Source organism: Drosophila yakuba, chromosome 2L (assembly GCF_016746365.2).
Source record: "Drosophila yakuba strain Tai18E2 chromosome 2L, Prin_Dyak_Tai18E2_2.1, whole genome shotgun sequence".
In the NCBI taxonomy this organism is placed as follows: domain Eukaryota; kingdom Metazoa; phylum Arthropoda; class Insecta; order Diptera; family Drosophilidae; genus Drosophila; species Drosophila yakuba.
The window spans coordinates 12,628,889-12,646,853 of record NC_052527.2 but is presented as its reverse complement, the minus strand read 5'-3'; the positions used below and the strand labels follow the sequence as shown (position 1 = coordinate 12,646,853).

General features: G+C 42.8%; 1 protein-coding gene across 12 annotated transcripts in view; it reads left to right on the top strand.

The window, feature by feature from the left end:
- Positions 1–17,965, top strand: part of LOC6527905 (acetylcholine receptor subunit alpha-type acr-16) — a 97,373-nt gene that overhangs the window by 47,513 nt on the left and 31,895 nt on the right. For 8 of the 12 annotated variants that reach the window (XM_039370957.2, XM_039370955.2, XM_039370956.2 and 5 more), the window contains exon 4: positions 17,020–17,159. In XM_039370957.2, coding sequence (XP_039226891.1) covers positions 17,020–17,159 — 140 coding nt within the window. Of the gene's footprint in view, positions 1–17,019; positions 17,160–17,431; positions 17,477–17,965 lie in introns of all 12 variants that reach the window. The other 4 variants (XM_039370953.2, XM_039370962.2, XM_039370960.2 and 1 more) reach the window with 1 other exon arrangement.

Sequence of the window (17,965 nt, the reverse complement as noted above, 5' to 3'; positions counted from 1 at the left end):
ACTGCTGGTGGCAGCAACAAAGTTGCATAAACTTTGTTAACATATGGCCGTGTACTTTTTCTCTGCTCCCCCAAGTGTCACTCCCCTTTCCGCTCCATTTGTTTGTTTATTTGTTTGTGTTGTGATGGGGGACAACTTTTAGCACTTTTACCACTCGCAACCAAGTGCAATCTGGCCCGAAGCCGCCTGTTTGCCTTGCCACATGCCACATGCCACATGTGTCAAGTATGGGGCATGGCAAAAGGCCAAAGCCAGGCGTCAACTGAATCAGCGTGACAATAATTATGAAGGCGGTAATCAAATTCACCGCCATCTCCAGCTGCAGTTCCACTTTAACATGCGCCGACTGTGGAAAGAACAAAAGGAAGTGGCAACAAAACCGCAACAGCAACTTGAGGCAAAGGCAAGTGGGTGGTGGCTGTTGGCTGGTGGTCTTAGCTCCGCTGAAGAGCGGAAACAATGTCGAGCCGAAGAGAAAAAAGAAATTAAAACTTGAGCGCTGTTAAATAAATAAGGCAAAAAAGGAAAATTGTTTGCAGAGGCCACAGGAACAACTTTTCCGCTTTCCCATTACTTATACTCTTATGAGAGTTGCACAGACGCAAGAGCAAAGATGCAATATAATATATAAATTAAAATAGGAGAAATAAAGAAGACATTTTAAATTCAGCTATGAAATGTGTGTTGAATGATGGCATAAATAGAAATTTTGAGAACTCATTCTTATTTGCATGTGAATATTAAATATTAAACATCTTAACTCTGTTTTATGTTTGTTCTTTTAAAGAAATTATAGTTCATACATTTTCATTAGTTCTCAGGGTAAACAATACTTTTTCCCACGCTTCGCTGCTGGAAAATGAGTTAGCAAAGCTCCGCTTCATGGAAATCGAGCACTTCGCGTGCTAAAGCGGCTGCTGAGAGGAAAAACCCAACTATCCTGGCAGTCGTCAGTCAGGAGCGAAATTACTTCCGCCCCGCTTAATAGCATTAAACAAACAGCGTTGGCGATGCTCTTTCTATAGAATGGGAACGGATCGGTTGAGCCAAGATAGACACATAGACAGATAGACAGACAGACAGACTGGCAAGTTGGAAAGTTCTACTTTTGCCCAGTTTTTTGGGACGCCTTCTTTCCCCTTTTGGTGGCCAGTCGGTGGGGGGGGGGGGGGGAAGTTAAACCACAAACACGTTCACACATGAGCTGCAACTGTGGCCCATCCCTCCTCCCTCCGAAAATCCTTTCTGCCATTTCAGCCGTAATTGCATTATTTTCATTAACAAAAGTTCAACTTGGGCGGCGTTTTTCGCACTCGTCACGCTGGCCAGGATTGCCAGGATGCCAGGATGCCAGGATGGCCAGGATGGCGTTGGGTGGCAAAATGGGCAACTTTGCATTTCCGGGACAATAGTTATGTATTCCTCCTCTTATTCAGCTCCAGCTGCTATTATTTCTCTTTTACTATTTTTTTGTTTTTGAACAGTTTTCAGCAGTTAACCCTCTTGAAGTGACTGCGCATTGTGATCGGATGTGGGTACGTGGCCATAATAAACTTTAATTAAAATGCATAAAAGCGCGCCAGTAATGAAAACTGAAGTAGCTAGAGAAAGGGCAAGGTATGCTGGCCTCCGTTCCGAATTAAAGTGATTCCAGCGACGGGCAATCAATTTAATTACGAAAAATACGAGGTAATGTGCTGATATTATACTCCTGTCGAGTCCCGATACTCGATACTCAGTAGTCGGAATCGCAAAGTGCTGGTAATTGGCATTGCCTTGGTAATGAGGTGCAAAAAACAAGAAATTAAACGACGCCCGCAGAAGAGAGGAAGATAATAATAGTGGTGAAGATACGAGGCAAAATAAGGAATATAGGTCGAATGCAAAAGGAAAAGAGGATCCCGAAAAAGTATTTTATAGTTTAAAGTTACTTGAAGCCTTATTTGCATCTTGAGAGGTACTTGAAACTGGCTGGGATATAAAAATGGTTATTAAACGGCTGTATAAAATATATAAAATGGTAATTATAACTTTATTTAACCTAAGAAAAGGCACCTTAAAAGCACAATGAGAGGGCCATCTTTTCGAAGCAATCAAAGTCAGGGAATCCTGGGAGTAGATCCCTTTACGATACAATTAGCACATGAAAGTCCTCGTTTTCCCCATTCATGACCTGCGGCAACTCGTTCGCCTGACATTTTGACAGATTTGATGGGGGCTTGAAGTTTGTGTCATTTGCCACCTTTGAGTAATCTGCAACTAAATTAGAAGCGCGGCCATCACAAAAGTTTTATCTGACAAATACATTTCAATTGTTGGCATGCCCCAGCCAGTCAGCTGAGATGATAAATGAAACTGAAAAGTTTAATGAACCACAGAAACAGTGGCAAAATGCCGTCGACTGCCGTCGAGCGTAATGAGCGTCCACTGTGATGGGATGAGAATGAGAATGGGATTGGGTAGCTTTGGCAATTAAATTTTGCTTTGCTGCCACGCCCCCTCAATTCTCTCCATTCCGCCTCCGCCCCCCTCCCCCCTGGGTACAACTCAATGCCCACGGAGTCAGTGCAGAAGTTGTCAAAATTAACAAAACGCGGGGCTTCTCATTAATCTCTGTCTCCCAGATGGGAGCAAACTCGGTACGCTGGCCAGAATGAATGAGTGAATGAATGAATGAATGGCCAGTCCAGTGCACAATACTCATCTCTTCGTCATAAAAATGAAAAATATACTCAAAATGACAGCAAAAAGTTGTTGCGTCCCCCATCTTCGCCACATTCCGAATGGCATCTGGTGCGTGTCCGTCTGTTGTGGTGTGGTAGTGTGTTGGGGAAAACTGGGAAAATAGGAAAATTCGAGGGGCACTGGTGCTGGTGCTGTGCAAGCGCTGCTCTCGGTGCTCTCGAGAGTTAATCATTTTCCTGCAGTCATTTGTTTGATGGCCTCGCCTCGTTTTATTTCGTCTGCTTCGGTGTCATAAATGTGGCACTGCATGTGCTGGCAAAATGCGTATACGCAGCGTTGGCCCTATGAAGTAAAGTAACGGTGCCACGCAGTAATAGCAAAACCAAATGCCGTTTCTAGCCACAGCAAAAGCAGTTCAGAAACTAAAAATTACACACATATGTATAAGAGTTTAACCAGACTGGCTGGCAATCAAATCAAAATTGTATAATTTATTGTCAATTCCATCGAAATAGTTTTATAGTTATACCCGTTACTCGTAGAGTAAAAGGGTATACTAGATTCGTTGAAAAGTATGTAACAGGCAGAAGGACCATACAACGCCAACAGGCGTTTCCGACCATATAAAGTATATATATTCTTGATCAGGATCAATAGCCGAGTCGATTTGGCCATGTCCGTCTGTCCGTCCGTCTGTCCGTCTGTCCGTCTGTCTGTCCGTATGAACGTCGAGATCTCAGGAACTGCAAAAGCTAGAAAGTTGAGACTAAGCATACAGACTCCAGGGACATAGACGCAGCGCAAGTTTGTCGAATCATGCTGCCACGCCCACTCTAACGCCCACAAACCGCCCAAAACTGCCACGCCCACACTTTTGAAAAATGTTTTAATATTTTTTCATTTTTTTATTGGTGTTGTAAATTTGTATCGATTTGTCAAAAAACTTTTTGCCACGCCCACTCTAACGCCCACAAACCGCCGAAAGCTGCCACGCCCACACTTTTGAAAAATGTTTTGATATTTTTTCATTTTTGTATTAGTCTTGTAAATTTATATCGATTTGCCAAAACACTTTTTGCCACGCCCACTCTAACGCCCACAAACCGCCAAAAACTGTCAGTGTTGAAGACCTCCTTCGCACTTCCACTAGCTGAGTAACGGGTATCAGATAGTCGGGGAACTCGACTATAGCGTTCTCGCTTGTTTTATTAATCAAAATTTTAAAAATCATGTCAAATTCATTTATTTAGTGATTTCACAAAAATATTATACAATTTGGGAATATAAAAACCAAGCAGTGGCTAATCTAAATATTATGAAATAATATGAAAGGTTTGTTTTCCATTATTATTATCGCGAGAAATGCAATCAAAATGAAAAGAATTTATGAAAAAGCATGAAACAGAAGCTCAAATTTTAAGTGCAATCATAAACTAAAGTATTGAGGACAGGCCATAAATTCCAGAATATTAGCTTGGAATTTATAGGAATTTAGAGCTGTCAGCAATTAAACGAAAATGCCTTAGAAGTCCTGAACATCGTGTGCACATGGACTGCAATTAGTTAATTGGAATTAAGCCTACGTTTGGACTCAAGCCTGTGTGACCGACATTGTCCTTATTTTGGCCAACGAACTATTTTGGGCGATCGGAGATGGATTCAACAAATGGCCAGGAATGGAGCACTGGAGTGCTGTTTACTCAATTATTTAGAGCGTGTCCTGGCCCATGCAGCTGGCCATGCATAAATAATGGCCAAAGCCAGCCATTGTGTCCCAAAACAGAAAACAATTGAGAGAATTCCCCACGTGCCGCCCGTCGTGCCATGTGTCGGCAATTGAAACTCAATTTAGTCAACTGGCAAAAACAACACTGGGGCCATGGCGTCGTGCGGCGTCCTGGATGGGATTCTAAAAGAAAAATGAGCCAGCAAAATGCACTTTTACAATTTTCACGCCAATTGCCATAAAAGCTGTAAGTGAAATACTTAAATGCAGCCACCTCTGCTTCGCTGGGAACTAGGACTCTGTGATTCGCTCTACACTTGCCAAGGATCCTACACCACCACCACCACCTCCGGCTTTCGACTCCTCCCCCTAAGAATGTCCTCCCGAATGTCGCGATTCGGTTTCCTGTTTCCTTTGCAGCTTTACCTACTTCCTGCCTGGCAGTCGGCTCACGTTTTTGGGCAATGTGTCGCGACAATCAACAAGCCGCGCAAATGTTCCTGCTGCCATTTGGGTACCCAGCACGGAATGCCGGCTCCAAATGGCTCTCAGATTGCCGGCATGCAGCCCGAATTCGACTTGGCACACTGGAGATGGTTTCCAGGGGATCGAGACCCCAAATAAATTACATCGAAAGTCGCCTAAATTCGATAGATAGATACACACCTCAAAACTAAATTACTTCGTTCATTAAAAACGTAATTGAAAAGTACGTTTATATGAATTATTAGGAGCAGTTAACTTAATGATTATTAAGACCTTATAATAAGCAAATTACTTTAAAAGCAAAGTTATATTACTAAATGGGTATATTTATTGCCCTACTTTATTTATTGCCTGTTATCCTGCGCTACAGGGCATCCTTTAGTCCATCAGTGCGGCTGCTTAATCCTGCCCAGCTTCTGTGGTGAGCGGAATGGAATGGAGTACCGGGTGCCGCCTGGACGGGCAATTAAACGTTTTGCCAGATGCGGAGCATGCGGCGAAACTTTAAACAAATAGCCTCAACAACAAGGACAACAACAAGGACAACAACATGGACAAGCACAAGAACAATTAATGTGAATTTATTTTTCGGACTCATTTGGCGGTAATTGCCGAGCGTCAACGAGAGCAAACAGAATGAAAGCATTCGTATTTTGTGAGCGAGGGTTGTCCAAAGAGTTCTGCCCACTGTCATATGCAAAGCAGCCACAAACCATTGAATCTTTCCTCTGGTTAAAAAGTGGGTAGCTCGTAATTTCCCCAGAATTTCGGACCACTTATTTACGATGAATTTTCGGACAGCCTACGCAAGCAGCACCACCCCTTTTTTTTCACCCCTTCGGCAATTCCGGCAATCATTTAAGCTGTTTTACGATCTACAATTGTGTGGCTCCTGCGCGGCAACAACTGTAAATAACTTTGCTCATTTCCAGCATTTGCAACATTTATTGGTGACGCAAACGGCCTGTAGCTTGGTATTTTGGCATTGCTGTTTCGGTTTCGGTTTCGGTTTCGAATGCTGAGCATTGGGTCTTATGGCCGATTTTTACTTGTGTTAATTTCCTGTAACTTGCAAATTACCCCTGACAAATGAGATACTTTCGGATACTTTCACCACACAAGCGCACATAAAAAGCAGGCCACATAAAATATGATGAAGGGCACTTAAGGCGCCCGGACTCGATGACATCCATCAAATATTTAGGCACACAACATGCATAAATGGATGACACACACACACACACACGTATACTGGGGGGCGTAGGTGACACGCCCTTTGTTTTCATAAATATTAAAGTGAGCAAACCTTTCGGCGCGGCCGGTGTGCAAATCCTTGCAATTTCATTTGGCCCGGAACGACGTTAATTTATGGGTGAGAATGCAAAGTTTGTCGAAACATTTTCTTAGCCCAGTTTTTGGCGTTCGGCACTGCTGCTGTGGAATATTATTTATAGAAAATATATGCAATTTCAGCGCAGTTGCAACGCCACAAGGTGCCACAGTTGCATTCCAGCTGCCCGTGGGAAAATCGTAATTCAAATGAAGTTTCAACGGGCGGAGGTGGCAAATATATGCGAAATATTTTAACGACTTTAGAGCCAGTTTGGATTTTCTTTTACTACTACAACGAATAAATTGGTAGAACTTGTAAAGCCAGGAGTCAGCCTAATGTTTCACACATTTCACATTTCAAGTGACGAACCACTGTGCCACATCGAGCAATTCATCTCAGATTTGTGGCATGCACCGCAGTGAGTGCAATTGAAAGCGCTATGGCAGCGTCATTAATCAAGTTGCAACTACGAAAGCGATTTTCCTTTCCCACCCCCCAGGAAAACTGCACTTTTCCAACCCAAGGAATCTGTTCGCAATTTGGATGAGCAGACAAATGACTGGGTAGATTGCCATGCGAATGATCTGAGCCCAATGAAATATGATTTGAAGGCGTTAAGCTGTCAGCCGCAAAAGGTAGATTTACTACCTGTATCCTCGTATCCTCGTATCCCCATACACCCACACATACGTACAGGTTATTGTGGTCGGAGGCCATGGAAAATTTATTCGCACTGCGGAATGAAAATGCCAAAATTCGTTTCAAGAACACGACGCACCGGAATTTACACAGTACTGCACATTTATGGCCTCCCAACTGAGTTGGCGCTTTCTAAGCGAGAACAATTCTCGGATTTAAGCTACCGACTACTCACTCGACTGACCTCCAAAAATATGCCACACAATTGTTACACACAGAAAAAGCGATTCCATTCATGAAAATTTTTACACAAAATTACATTTGCCGGGCCCCACGGCTAACTAACTAACAGGCAGTCGAAAAGTCGGGCCAACCGACCGTCCAAAAGGCAGGCATTTTCCGTAAATTACTCGGACAAATTTCACCATTTGCCCCGCCCACCCATGGGCGTAGTGCTCTGTGGTCCAGAGGGAGGGGGGTTGGGTAAGTTCAGGAACTTGTTCAAAGACCTACAATATCAATGAATCCTTGATGCTAACTTTACGACCCTACACACACATGTAACCATTTCGCCATCGCGTGTGTGTTTAATTTGCGTTGTCTTCTCATTAATAATGGAGAACTCCTTTTCGGAGTTTCGGAGCCACCAACACCGCATCAGATTTCCTAACTATTGTTGCGCCCATCTCAAAATAAAAAAAGGGAAAAAAGGACATCCAGGGAGGAAACTCCATTTTGCACACATGTTTACAACCGCTTTGGCAAACAAATTCAAATTTAATCTGTCGCTTTTCTGTGACTTCCCCATTTGTACCAGATTATAATCTCTGCCATGCCCAAAATAAAAAGCACTGTTTGCAGGTGGTATCTTTTGTTCTATCCATGCGTGGGGCACTCTCTCATTTCAATCGGGTTGAAAGGACTTGCGTGGGTCTCACGTTAATGAGTTGCCTAGTGCCTACTGCCTAGTGCCTAGTGCCTAGTTGCTAAGAGGATGGGGATGGAGGGCACTGATGATGATGATGATAATGACCATGTGGAACGGAACCTGAATGGGGCACAAATTGTGCTCAATTGGATGTGATTGGGTTTGCCCCGTGCTCGCATTGCTTTGACTATGTCTTGAATGCGTCCCCCATTCAACAGATTTCCACTTAGGAGACCTAAAAAAGTTGGGCAAGCAACTGCAGGACTTCAATTAAATTGTACAAATTTGCAGGAAGCCAGTTGGAAAAATCGGAAAATTAATTAAAATTTAATCAGATCGGCGGTCTATGTGCTAATCCCACAGTTAATTAGCTAAATCGCATTCGCAATTTATGTGCACTTTTTTAAAAAGATAAAAAACAGCAGCTGCGAATGTGCTTACACCTAAAGTCTATTATTATTAAATAGTTTATTTTGGACTTCATTTAAAACGTGATCTGACTATACAGTTAAAGAACGAAAAACGTTAAGAAAAGAATATAGATTTCAGCTCATTTATCTATTCTCCAGAGCAGCCGAATAAAGTTTCGCATCAAAGGGCCATTCAGCTGTAACAGCAGAACTAAAACGAAAGCAAAACTAAAGTGAAATCAATTTAAAGCATTACTGGCATTCCCAGAGCCACACAAAGACTCCGACATATATGTACATACTATAAGTATATATATGTATGTAAATAACCATTTTGCGACTCTCTCCAGCAGCTTTTTTAGTAAATTTATAGACCTTCTCGTTGACTCCTAACATATGCATAATTTTTCAAGAGCATCGTCGTCGCATTGGTGCCGGGCCATAAAATGGAATCTCCGAGTGCTTTTAATTTGTCCTACCAAATGTAAGGACTAGACAGGACCTCCCACCCACACAGGCACACACACACGCACACATATACATATCTCGTTACTTAGCGAACATTTAATTTTGTTACGCACACACACACAAGCACTGCGTGAAAGCGGAGAAAGCGAGAGTGAGAGTGGGAAAGGGAAGAGGAAAAGGAGAGCTTGGGCGCACCAGAAAACTATGTAGCAATTTATAACTTTTCCCAGCCGAGTAGCAGTTTCCCAGACGGGGGAAGGGTGGGGGCATTTCCCTCTTGGCAAACGATAATGAGACTTTGTGCCAAATTATTTAAGAGTTGAACGTGCAACGTGGCGGTGGAGCAGTGGAGCAGTGGAGCAGTGGAGGAAAACACAAAAGTAAATCAAAAATTTCCGGAAACCCGGAATGCGATTAATAAAAGTGTAGCACTTAGCCAGATTAGGCACTGCACAATGGCGTAACAATTGTTAATTACAATTCGCTTACACAGCGGGCAAAAATGTATCTGCAAATGTGCACATTAAATTAACTTAAATTGCGCGGTGGGTGGCGGCGGGTTGGCTTGAATTTAAATTATTTTACACATTAAACTGTGCGGTTACCACGCAGCTGAATTAATAGCAAAGTCGCCAAGGCTCCATCATCATCGTCGTCGGCGGCTTTGGCGCTGAAATTGAATTTGCCAGCGACTGAGCCGCAAACTCTGAAACCGCGATCAAAATCTAGCCACGCATACAGAGTCGCACGAATTCATAAAGGACCTCTACTCCATCCCGCTGGTTGGAAAATCCATCCCACTGGCTGGAAATCCCCTCACAGGACATCAACATCCTGGCGCTTTTTCGCGCGTCTATCGGAGCGTTTGCTGAAAAATCTGCGTGCACGTTGAGAGCTGGAAAATTCATTTGAAATGCGCAAAGTGTTTTGCGTAGTCACACAGTACAGTTCTCACATTCATAAACGGCTTTTTGGGAACTTGCTACGGGTTTTAAGCCTTATAAATTAGCGGTTAGATTGTGCGTCATAAATCGTGCGATTAATTTTAAAGTGCTTGTGCGGCTGCTCTTTGTTTTTGAGGAGCCCTTTTTACAGGATACATATATCCTTGATTTCTAGCCTCCGAGAATTGTGAGGGTTTAAGCCGCTGACCAGGGTTGACATGGGATTAATGTGCAATTCACAAGTTGTCGCTCTAATTAAAAATTATGCCTGAAAATGGCACAGAAAATGTATTACAAAACATTCAGTTTCATAAATGCTAAATCCCACATTCCACATAGGGAATTTTTATACTATTTATTGAAAATTTAAAGCTAATACAAGCAACACTTGGTTAATAAAAGCTGCACATGTTATTGTACCCTTTTGTTTATGTTTAAACTTTTTGTTTTTTTTCGAATTGCGAATAAACAAGAGTATCGTTACAAAAGTTAACATGAATAACCAAATGTGGCATTTCAAAATGTATTTTTCCCACTTCTAGTTGGCAATCCAGTCCAACAACTGTCGACTAAAAAGGCAACTCAGCATTTGCCATTTCAGAGTTCTTGGCCAATGGGAAGTCACTAACTTTGGTATATCCTCTTGAAAAAGATTCCTACTTTTTAAGCATCCCCTCGAAATTTATGTATCTAATTAAAATGGAAGTTGGGGCGCAAAAAAGTCGAGGGTCCTGGAATCGAAGAAAGGAAAAGCAGGCCTGTGTATTACGAGTATATGCAAAGCGCTTCGCCTAACTTCGTTGCGCATAAATTTCAGCGAGATATCCAGTGGGGATGGGCACGCATTGTGCTTGTTTATGCTCGAGAGCTGCATTTTTATACCCGTTACTCGTAGAGTAAAAGGGTATACTAGATTCGTTGAAAAGTATGTAACAGGCAGAAGGAAGCGTTTCCGACCATATAAAGTATATATATTCTTGATCAGGATCAGTAGCCGAGTCGATCTGGCCATGTCCGTCTGTCCGTCCGTCTGTCCGTCTGTCCGTCCGTCTGTCCGTCTGTCCGTCTGTCCGTCTGTCCGTCTGTCCGTCTGTCCGTCCGTATGAACGTCGAGATCTCAGGAACTACAAAAGCTAGAAAGTTGAGATGAAGTATACAGACTCCAGGGACATAGACGCAGCGCAAGTTTGTCGATTCAGGTTGCCACGCCCACTCTAACGCCCACAAACCGCCCAAAACTGCCACGCCCACATTTTTGAAAAATGTTTTAATATTTTTCCATTTTTGCATTGGCCTTGTAAATTTCTATCGATTTGCAAAAAAACTTTTTGCCACGCCCACTCTAACGCCCACAAACCGCCAAAAGCTGCCACGCCCACTCTTTTAAAAAATGTTTTGATATTTTTTCATTTTTGTATTAGTCTTGTAAATTTCTATCTATTTGCAAAAAAACTTTTGGCCACGCCCACTCTAACGCCCACAAACCGCCAAAAACTGTCCTTCGTACTTACACTAGCTGAGTAACGGGTATCAGATAGTCGGGGAACTCGACTATAGCGTTCTCTCTTGTTATGTCCCAACTCGGCGAGTTGGGGATGTGGAGCCATGGCCACTCCATCAGTCCAGCTCAGTGGGTGTGGGTGGGTACCTAGTACAGTGCACTACACACAGCAGCGGGATGTCCGCACTCAACTAGGCTGAATGGGCCAGAAGCCAGAATTCAATGGTCCGCTACAGTGGTCGAAATTCGCTTTTGCTGCGGCTGATGAACCATGAAATCTGTGGAATTTACAGACGATTGCAACTGAATTCGGTTCGACGTGGGCGGCTGCCCAGTGGATGGAAGCTACAACCTTGCTCCTTGCGTTGCCAAATGCGGTATCTGAGCAACGCCCGAGTTTGAGCAACTATTTCACTATCCTCTAGGATACTACATATATGTATGTATGTACTATATCTATGGAATTTCCTTAGACGCATTAACAATATAAACTGCAAGCAAATAATGACCAGATGGGTTGGAAAATTCGAGGCCACGGTGAAAGGCTGCTGGAGAAGCTACCAAATGGTGATGACGGATCACGATATTTCACTGCTCCGCAGTCCACAAATCAAAGGCATTGTCAGAGGTCAAAGTGCAGGCCAAATTGAGCCATAAGTCTTGATCTGCAACATAATAAACACAGTGTGCGATTTTGGTGATTGCTTTAGTACTAAAACGGATCCTGTTAAAAAATGGCATTAATACTTCAAAAATGTGACAAATAATTATCAGAGAAATTCTCTGAAGGTTGTTTAAAAGTTACTTTTTCTCTTGTTTAACTATCTTAAGAGTCTTAGAAAAAGCGAAAAATATGAAATGCTCTGTAGAATGTGTATGGTAATATATTTTGGTTTCAAAATTACTCTTGCTCTTGTTTAACTATCTTAAAAGTATTAGAAAAAGCGAAAAACATGAAATGCTCTGTATAATGTGTATCGTAATAAATTTTGGTTTAAAAATTAGTCTTGCTCTTGTTTAACTATCTTAATAGTCTTAGAAAAAGAAATAAATATGTTCTGCCTTAAAATACTATCTTATATCGAAGTTTCTAAATAAGTATATTAAACAACTTTAACTATATATATTTTATAATAAATGGTGTGCAATGGTGTTCCACTGTGCTGGAGAACTCTCTCCCAACGCTGGCTGTTTGCCTTTTAGCTTAGCAGTTGGCTGCTGGCGATGCTTTTTAATAAAATTAGCTCCGACATTGGATGCTTGTTTATGCAGCAGCCGCCTGGCAAAAGTGGGCGGAGTGGGAGGTGGAGTGGGTGGTGGAGTGGAGTGGAGTAGAGTGGGTGGAGCAGGCGGCGTGGAGTTCGGCCTGCCCACCCGCTCCCATGTGGACCCGACGACCCTCGTAATGCACATGGGTGAATGTGTGTGTGTGTGTATGTGCCTGTACTTGACTGCTTATTATGCATGAATTTCAAATGAAGTCGCGAACGTGACACAAACATGCTGCATGCCACTGCCGCATGCCCTTTGCCGACTAACTGGCCACCCATCTATACACCCAGCCACCCACAGCAGGCCACAAAAATTTACACATTCGCATTGCGATATGCATTTAATATGAGAGAGCGGATCGTGGGGCATGACATGGCCCAGGCTGGCTATCCAGTGGGGATTCGTGCTCGAAATGCCCCGAAGAAATTGAAAAACACATCAAGCTCATTGAGCGCTAAATGGGCATAGGTCTTAATATGCGGCAATGGCAATGAAGATGGTCGAAATGTTATGCGTAATGAAATTGGGCTCCTTTTTGTGTGGGTGTTGATTTTCAATGGCTGCTAAGTGGCAAAGGCCAGGAATCGCAATACCAATTGAAATTCCGTTGATTTGATCTCCTGCTTTTTCGGCTGCGAAATAAAAGAGAGACGTTCGCTGGAGGATGGTGAGAACTCATTATGCTAGACAAACTTCGTTGTAAGCCATTTTCCGCTGGCAATTAAACACTCCAGCATCTTGGCATCCTTCCAGGATGTCAGCATGTTGATAATGCACTCGCAGCGAAGGCGTTTACATTTATTTTCGCTGCCTAATGATATGCAAATACATATAAACAAAGGCTGCGTAAGTTAATTGCCCTGCCAACGCTGCTGTTGTTGCTTTCCCGCTGCGCTCGGCTATTAACATTTAATTAAACGCCTTTCGCCGTCAAAGAAGGGCGAAAAAAAGGCGACATAATTACCAGTCAGTTACACACATTTTTCTAAGCAACATTTTCGCTCAAAACTCGCGAGCGCAGTGCCAAATCTCTTCGAGTAAAATCTCTTTCTTCTGCCAGCCAGCATTATTGTTTAATTGCAATTAGTGCGCCTCCAAAGCGATAATAACGAGCCGTGTTTCACTTCATGCATAATGCAAAGGCCGAGCGTGGCCCACACATTGCAATTAAGTCGCGAAGTGCTGCATGCACTGGGAGAAAGTCTATATGATAAACAAAATATTGCATTGCTATAACACTTGAATGATTACGTAGCTTGTGGCTTAAATTGCCACCCAAACACTATCAAACACAAGCAAAACTGCAAGCAGCGCCTTGAGAATTAGAGCTATATTTTCGCCCAGTGTACCTCCCATTGTGACCGATTTGGTTGTTGTTGCTTTTGTTGCTGCTGCCTGCGATGCTGTCGAAAGTATCTCTTTGGCAGCCAAGTCGAGTCGGGCCTTGAAGTGTGTGTTGCCACTTGAGTTCTCCAGCTGCTACTTCTCGCAGCTCTTGCCTTCCACTTCCACTGCCTCCAGTTCCTCCTCCTCATCCTTATCCACATCCTCCTCCTTCCACATCCACTGGCACTTCCTCCTCGCTTGGCCCTCGTTCACTTCTTGGCAGGAGAGTGCCTGAGTCGCCTTGAGGATGTGTTAGATTATTTTTATGTGCTTATTTTCGCATGCCTAAGTAGTTAGTTTAATAAATTGCATTGCTTAGGTAAGCGCCGTTGACTTGAGCAACAATTTACGGATTTTCGGCATTTGAAATGCTAAACATTTGCAAAACTTTTCCCCAAGTCTTATTGAATAAGTTGTTTGCAGCTTGTGCTGCCTTCTCTGTCCACAGGAACGTGCACTGTGATGTTGAATTACCCACAGAAATCACGTATACGCCACAGTGGCGCACAAGCAGCACACAATGCATCACAATAGTAATTAACAATTCACCGAAAAGCCACCCACACAATGGCAGAAAGAGTAGCTGTGTGATGTATTTGGCGCCCTTCCGCTCCCTTTTGCCAGAGTGCCACCCATTACCCATTTGCCACCAAGGTTAAAGTACCTGCTCGTGAATTTTTTAAAAACAACTGAAAGCGAGCAGAGCGAATCCAAAGTGGGTGCGAGCAAAAAAATGCCAGCAAAAAAACTCCGCATTCAAGGTGACAAATGCGAAACGACCGAAATTGTCGCCAAACAAAAGGAGTCGCCCACGACGAAGACCAAATTAAATAGTTTTAAATCATGCAAACGACGACCCCAGAGACAAAGGCGGTGCTGAAAATGGGGGGGCGTGGGACGTGGTGGAAAAGGTAACAATGGTGGGCGGTGGAAATCAAATGTCAACTTAGTGCAAGGACAACTGCAGCTGGAGAAGTTGCAAGCGACGCTCAAGGCCAAATTGATCAGGCCCGAGAGCCAGCGAGCTAGTGAAACTGGGTCAACACACCGCACAAATAAGTTGGCAGTAACTCACCCACACACACACACAGCGAAAAGCACAGCTACACACACATAGAAGTATGCACTGTGTGGCAGATTAATTTTGGGCGTCCTTCAAGGAATACTTCATTCAATTAAATCGAAATTCGGTTTCAAATATGCCTGATTTGCGCCAGAGCCTAGGGTATGAAGTTCTCTAACAATTAGATGTGGGTATGATGTGAGTTTGAGTTTTATGATATATGTATTTAAAGTGCTCATATAACAAAGCCACACGATTCTTAAATTGCAACTGTAACTCGCATTAAATTTAAAATGATAAGCTCAAAGGTGTGTAATCTATTTTAATTGATATACATATGATATATGTATGGTAAATAGTAAATTTTATAATTATAGTGATTTTACATTACAACTACCTACATTTGAGTACGTAAAATATATATAATGAATTGTAATGAACACCCAGCCGTTCCTTTCTCTTACCAGAAACCCCTAGATCTGGTATTGTCGCCTCCTAGTGTTAAGCTCACCCGACAAGCGGCCTAGTTGCTTATCAGTGTCACTTGTCGCCCGAACAAAGGACATTTTGGGGCTCGTCCTTCATTGTCGCACATTCATAACGTTTCATGGCTTCCCATTTCCATTCCCATTCCCGCCCACCTGGTGGCTGCACTGCACCCGGTTTCGCCTCTGCTCCTGCATATTAATGCTCATGTAATAAACACAGTCGCTCACCTTGACAGCCTGTGGGTTTTGGTCAGTACGCCAGTTGGCCTGTTTGCCAGTTTGCCAGTTCGTCATTGGTCGGCGGTCAGTTCCAAGTGGTTGCCCTGCCATGCCAAATTCATGGCCTGATCCTGCTGCTGCTCCTCCTGCGCCTGTTCCCGCCTGTGATTCTGATTCCGATTCTGATTCTGATGCCGCTCCTGTCCCGATTGCATAATTTAAACGAAATTCCGACATGGATTCGATTGCCACCATGAAGGCGAGCAGCTTGGACCATGGCCAAAAACCACTGCAGCTCCTGCTCCGTAGGAGAAGCGATGCATTCATGAATGAGTTGACACACAGTTGGGCTCAAATTTTGCGGCTGGGCTGCCAATATTTGTCCCCTGGCCCAAATGCTCGACACCTCTCTGCTTGTTGCTGCTGTCTTTTACGCCTCTAATGGCGTGCAAATAGTTTTCACAATTGAGTTGTCAATTTACGAGTACCAGCACTCCTGGGATGCGAAACATTCACCAGCTACGCCAAACTTTTTGGCGCTCATCTCAAATATTTGCCATTGCCCATTTTAACGGTTTGTTTTAGGTTTGCTCTAGCACAATGTAACAGGTTTTAAAGGACACTTCCTTGCGTCTCAGTCCCAACCCACATTCTCCGCATGACCGTGGAGTACCTCCTACACAGTGGCACTTAATGACATTTTTATGGCTGCCACCTAGGCCAGTCCAAAAACCAGAGAATTGCGGAGTGTTCTGGCCAAATTGTGTGGGAGCCACAGCCATTTCCCGGAGGCCAAGGAAGCCACTTTGTAGTTGCACTGGCATGGTAATAGAATACAAGGTTTTGGCCTTAAATGTTCGCATTTGTGGCGCTTTATTGCATTAAAAATAGTTGTATATATTGAACATTTTATACATTAACAAATTAAGAGCAAATAAATTAGCACCTCTTCAGTAACTTTTTTCATTGATAAACATTGCAAAAATTTCAAAAGTAGAGCCTTGAAAAAATAGATAATAGCAAAAGAAGAGTCTTGATAAACAATAAAAAAAATGCCATATTAGAGTTTTTATAAACAATAAATAAAAGTGCACAAATAGAGGCTTTTAGAAAAAGAGCTTTGTGTGAAAATGAGCACATTAACTACTCAAATTCTGTGGCTTTCACTGACACATTAAACGCATTTCACTGGCCGCCACAGCCAAAGCGCAAATTGCTTTCATTCAGAGTGGCCAAATGATTTCTACCCATTAATTGGGCGCCCAAAAACTCATCACGCTGCCAGAGTACACGCCATTTTTATAATGATTTTCCACGTAATGAGCACGGCCCAACTGCCAATAAGTGAGCCTGGTTATTAGTTCAATTTGGCAGAAAGTGGCATAAATCAGCGTCGAATATGATACCCCACTTATGTAATTGCCACACGCTTTCCATTAATTGTTCGCCCATTTGGTTTCATTCGTTGCAGAAAGCTGTCAAGGACCTCATGAAAAGCGCCTGCTGAACCACCTGCTGTCCACCTACAACACGCTGGAGCGACCCGTGGCCAACGAATCGGAGCCCCTGGAGGTGAAATTTGGACTGACGCTGCAGCAGATCATCGACGTGGTAAGTGGTCGCCGGGGATGGCCATAATCCTTTTGGCCCAGCTAACAATTTCGCAAAGCATCAAAAATAAGCACATATAACTGAGAGTAATCTGAAGTGTTCCCATGGCTGTCGGATCTTCATCCGAAACGTAACAAAAACAGTTGAAAACACATTGAATTGAATTTAACTGAACTGAATTGAATTGAATTGAATTGAATTGAATCGATGCATAGGACTAATGTAACGTGAACAGGCAAAGAATTAACAATTATTGATTGCGTCTCTTATAGGATGAAAAGAATCAGATTCTGACCACAAATGCGTGGTTAAATTTGGTAAGTGACATGTACCCGTCGTTTTTGTGACAACACAGTATCACAACTATTCTTTTGTGATTGTGACTTTCGTTTCACGTTTCTCGTATTTTGTGTTTTTGCGTCTTTGCCTTTTGAGGTTTCCGTTTTTGCCAGGCGAAAAGCGACACATTTTTATATAACTTGTTCCACCACCAAAAACCACAAGTTTTTTATTTCATTTCGTTTTCTCTGAATTTGTTTTTGGCATTCAATAATTATTGCCCCACAGGGCTTCTTTATCAATAAATAAATACATATTTGCGTATGCATATGTGTTGTCCCAAAATGTCTGTGCGTGTATGTGTGTCTGCGTCTGACTGCGTGTGTGTGTGTGTGAAAGCCTGAATGTTTTTACGTTTGTGTGTTCTTTTGGCATTTTATTTTCCGCTTAAACACTTTTCAATTAAACGAACGTTGAGATAAAATCCAATTATAAAGAGAACGTGTTTATAACAAAAATTGAAAATG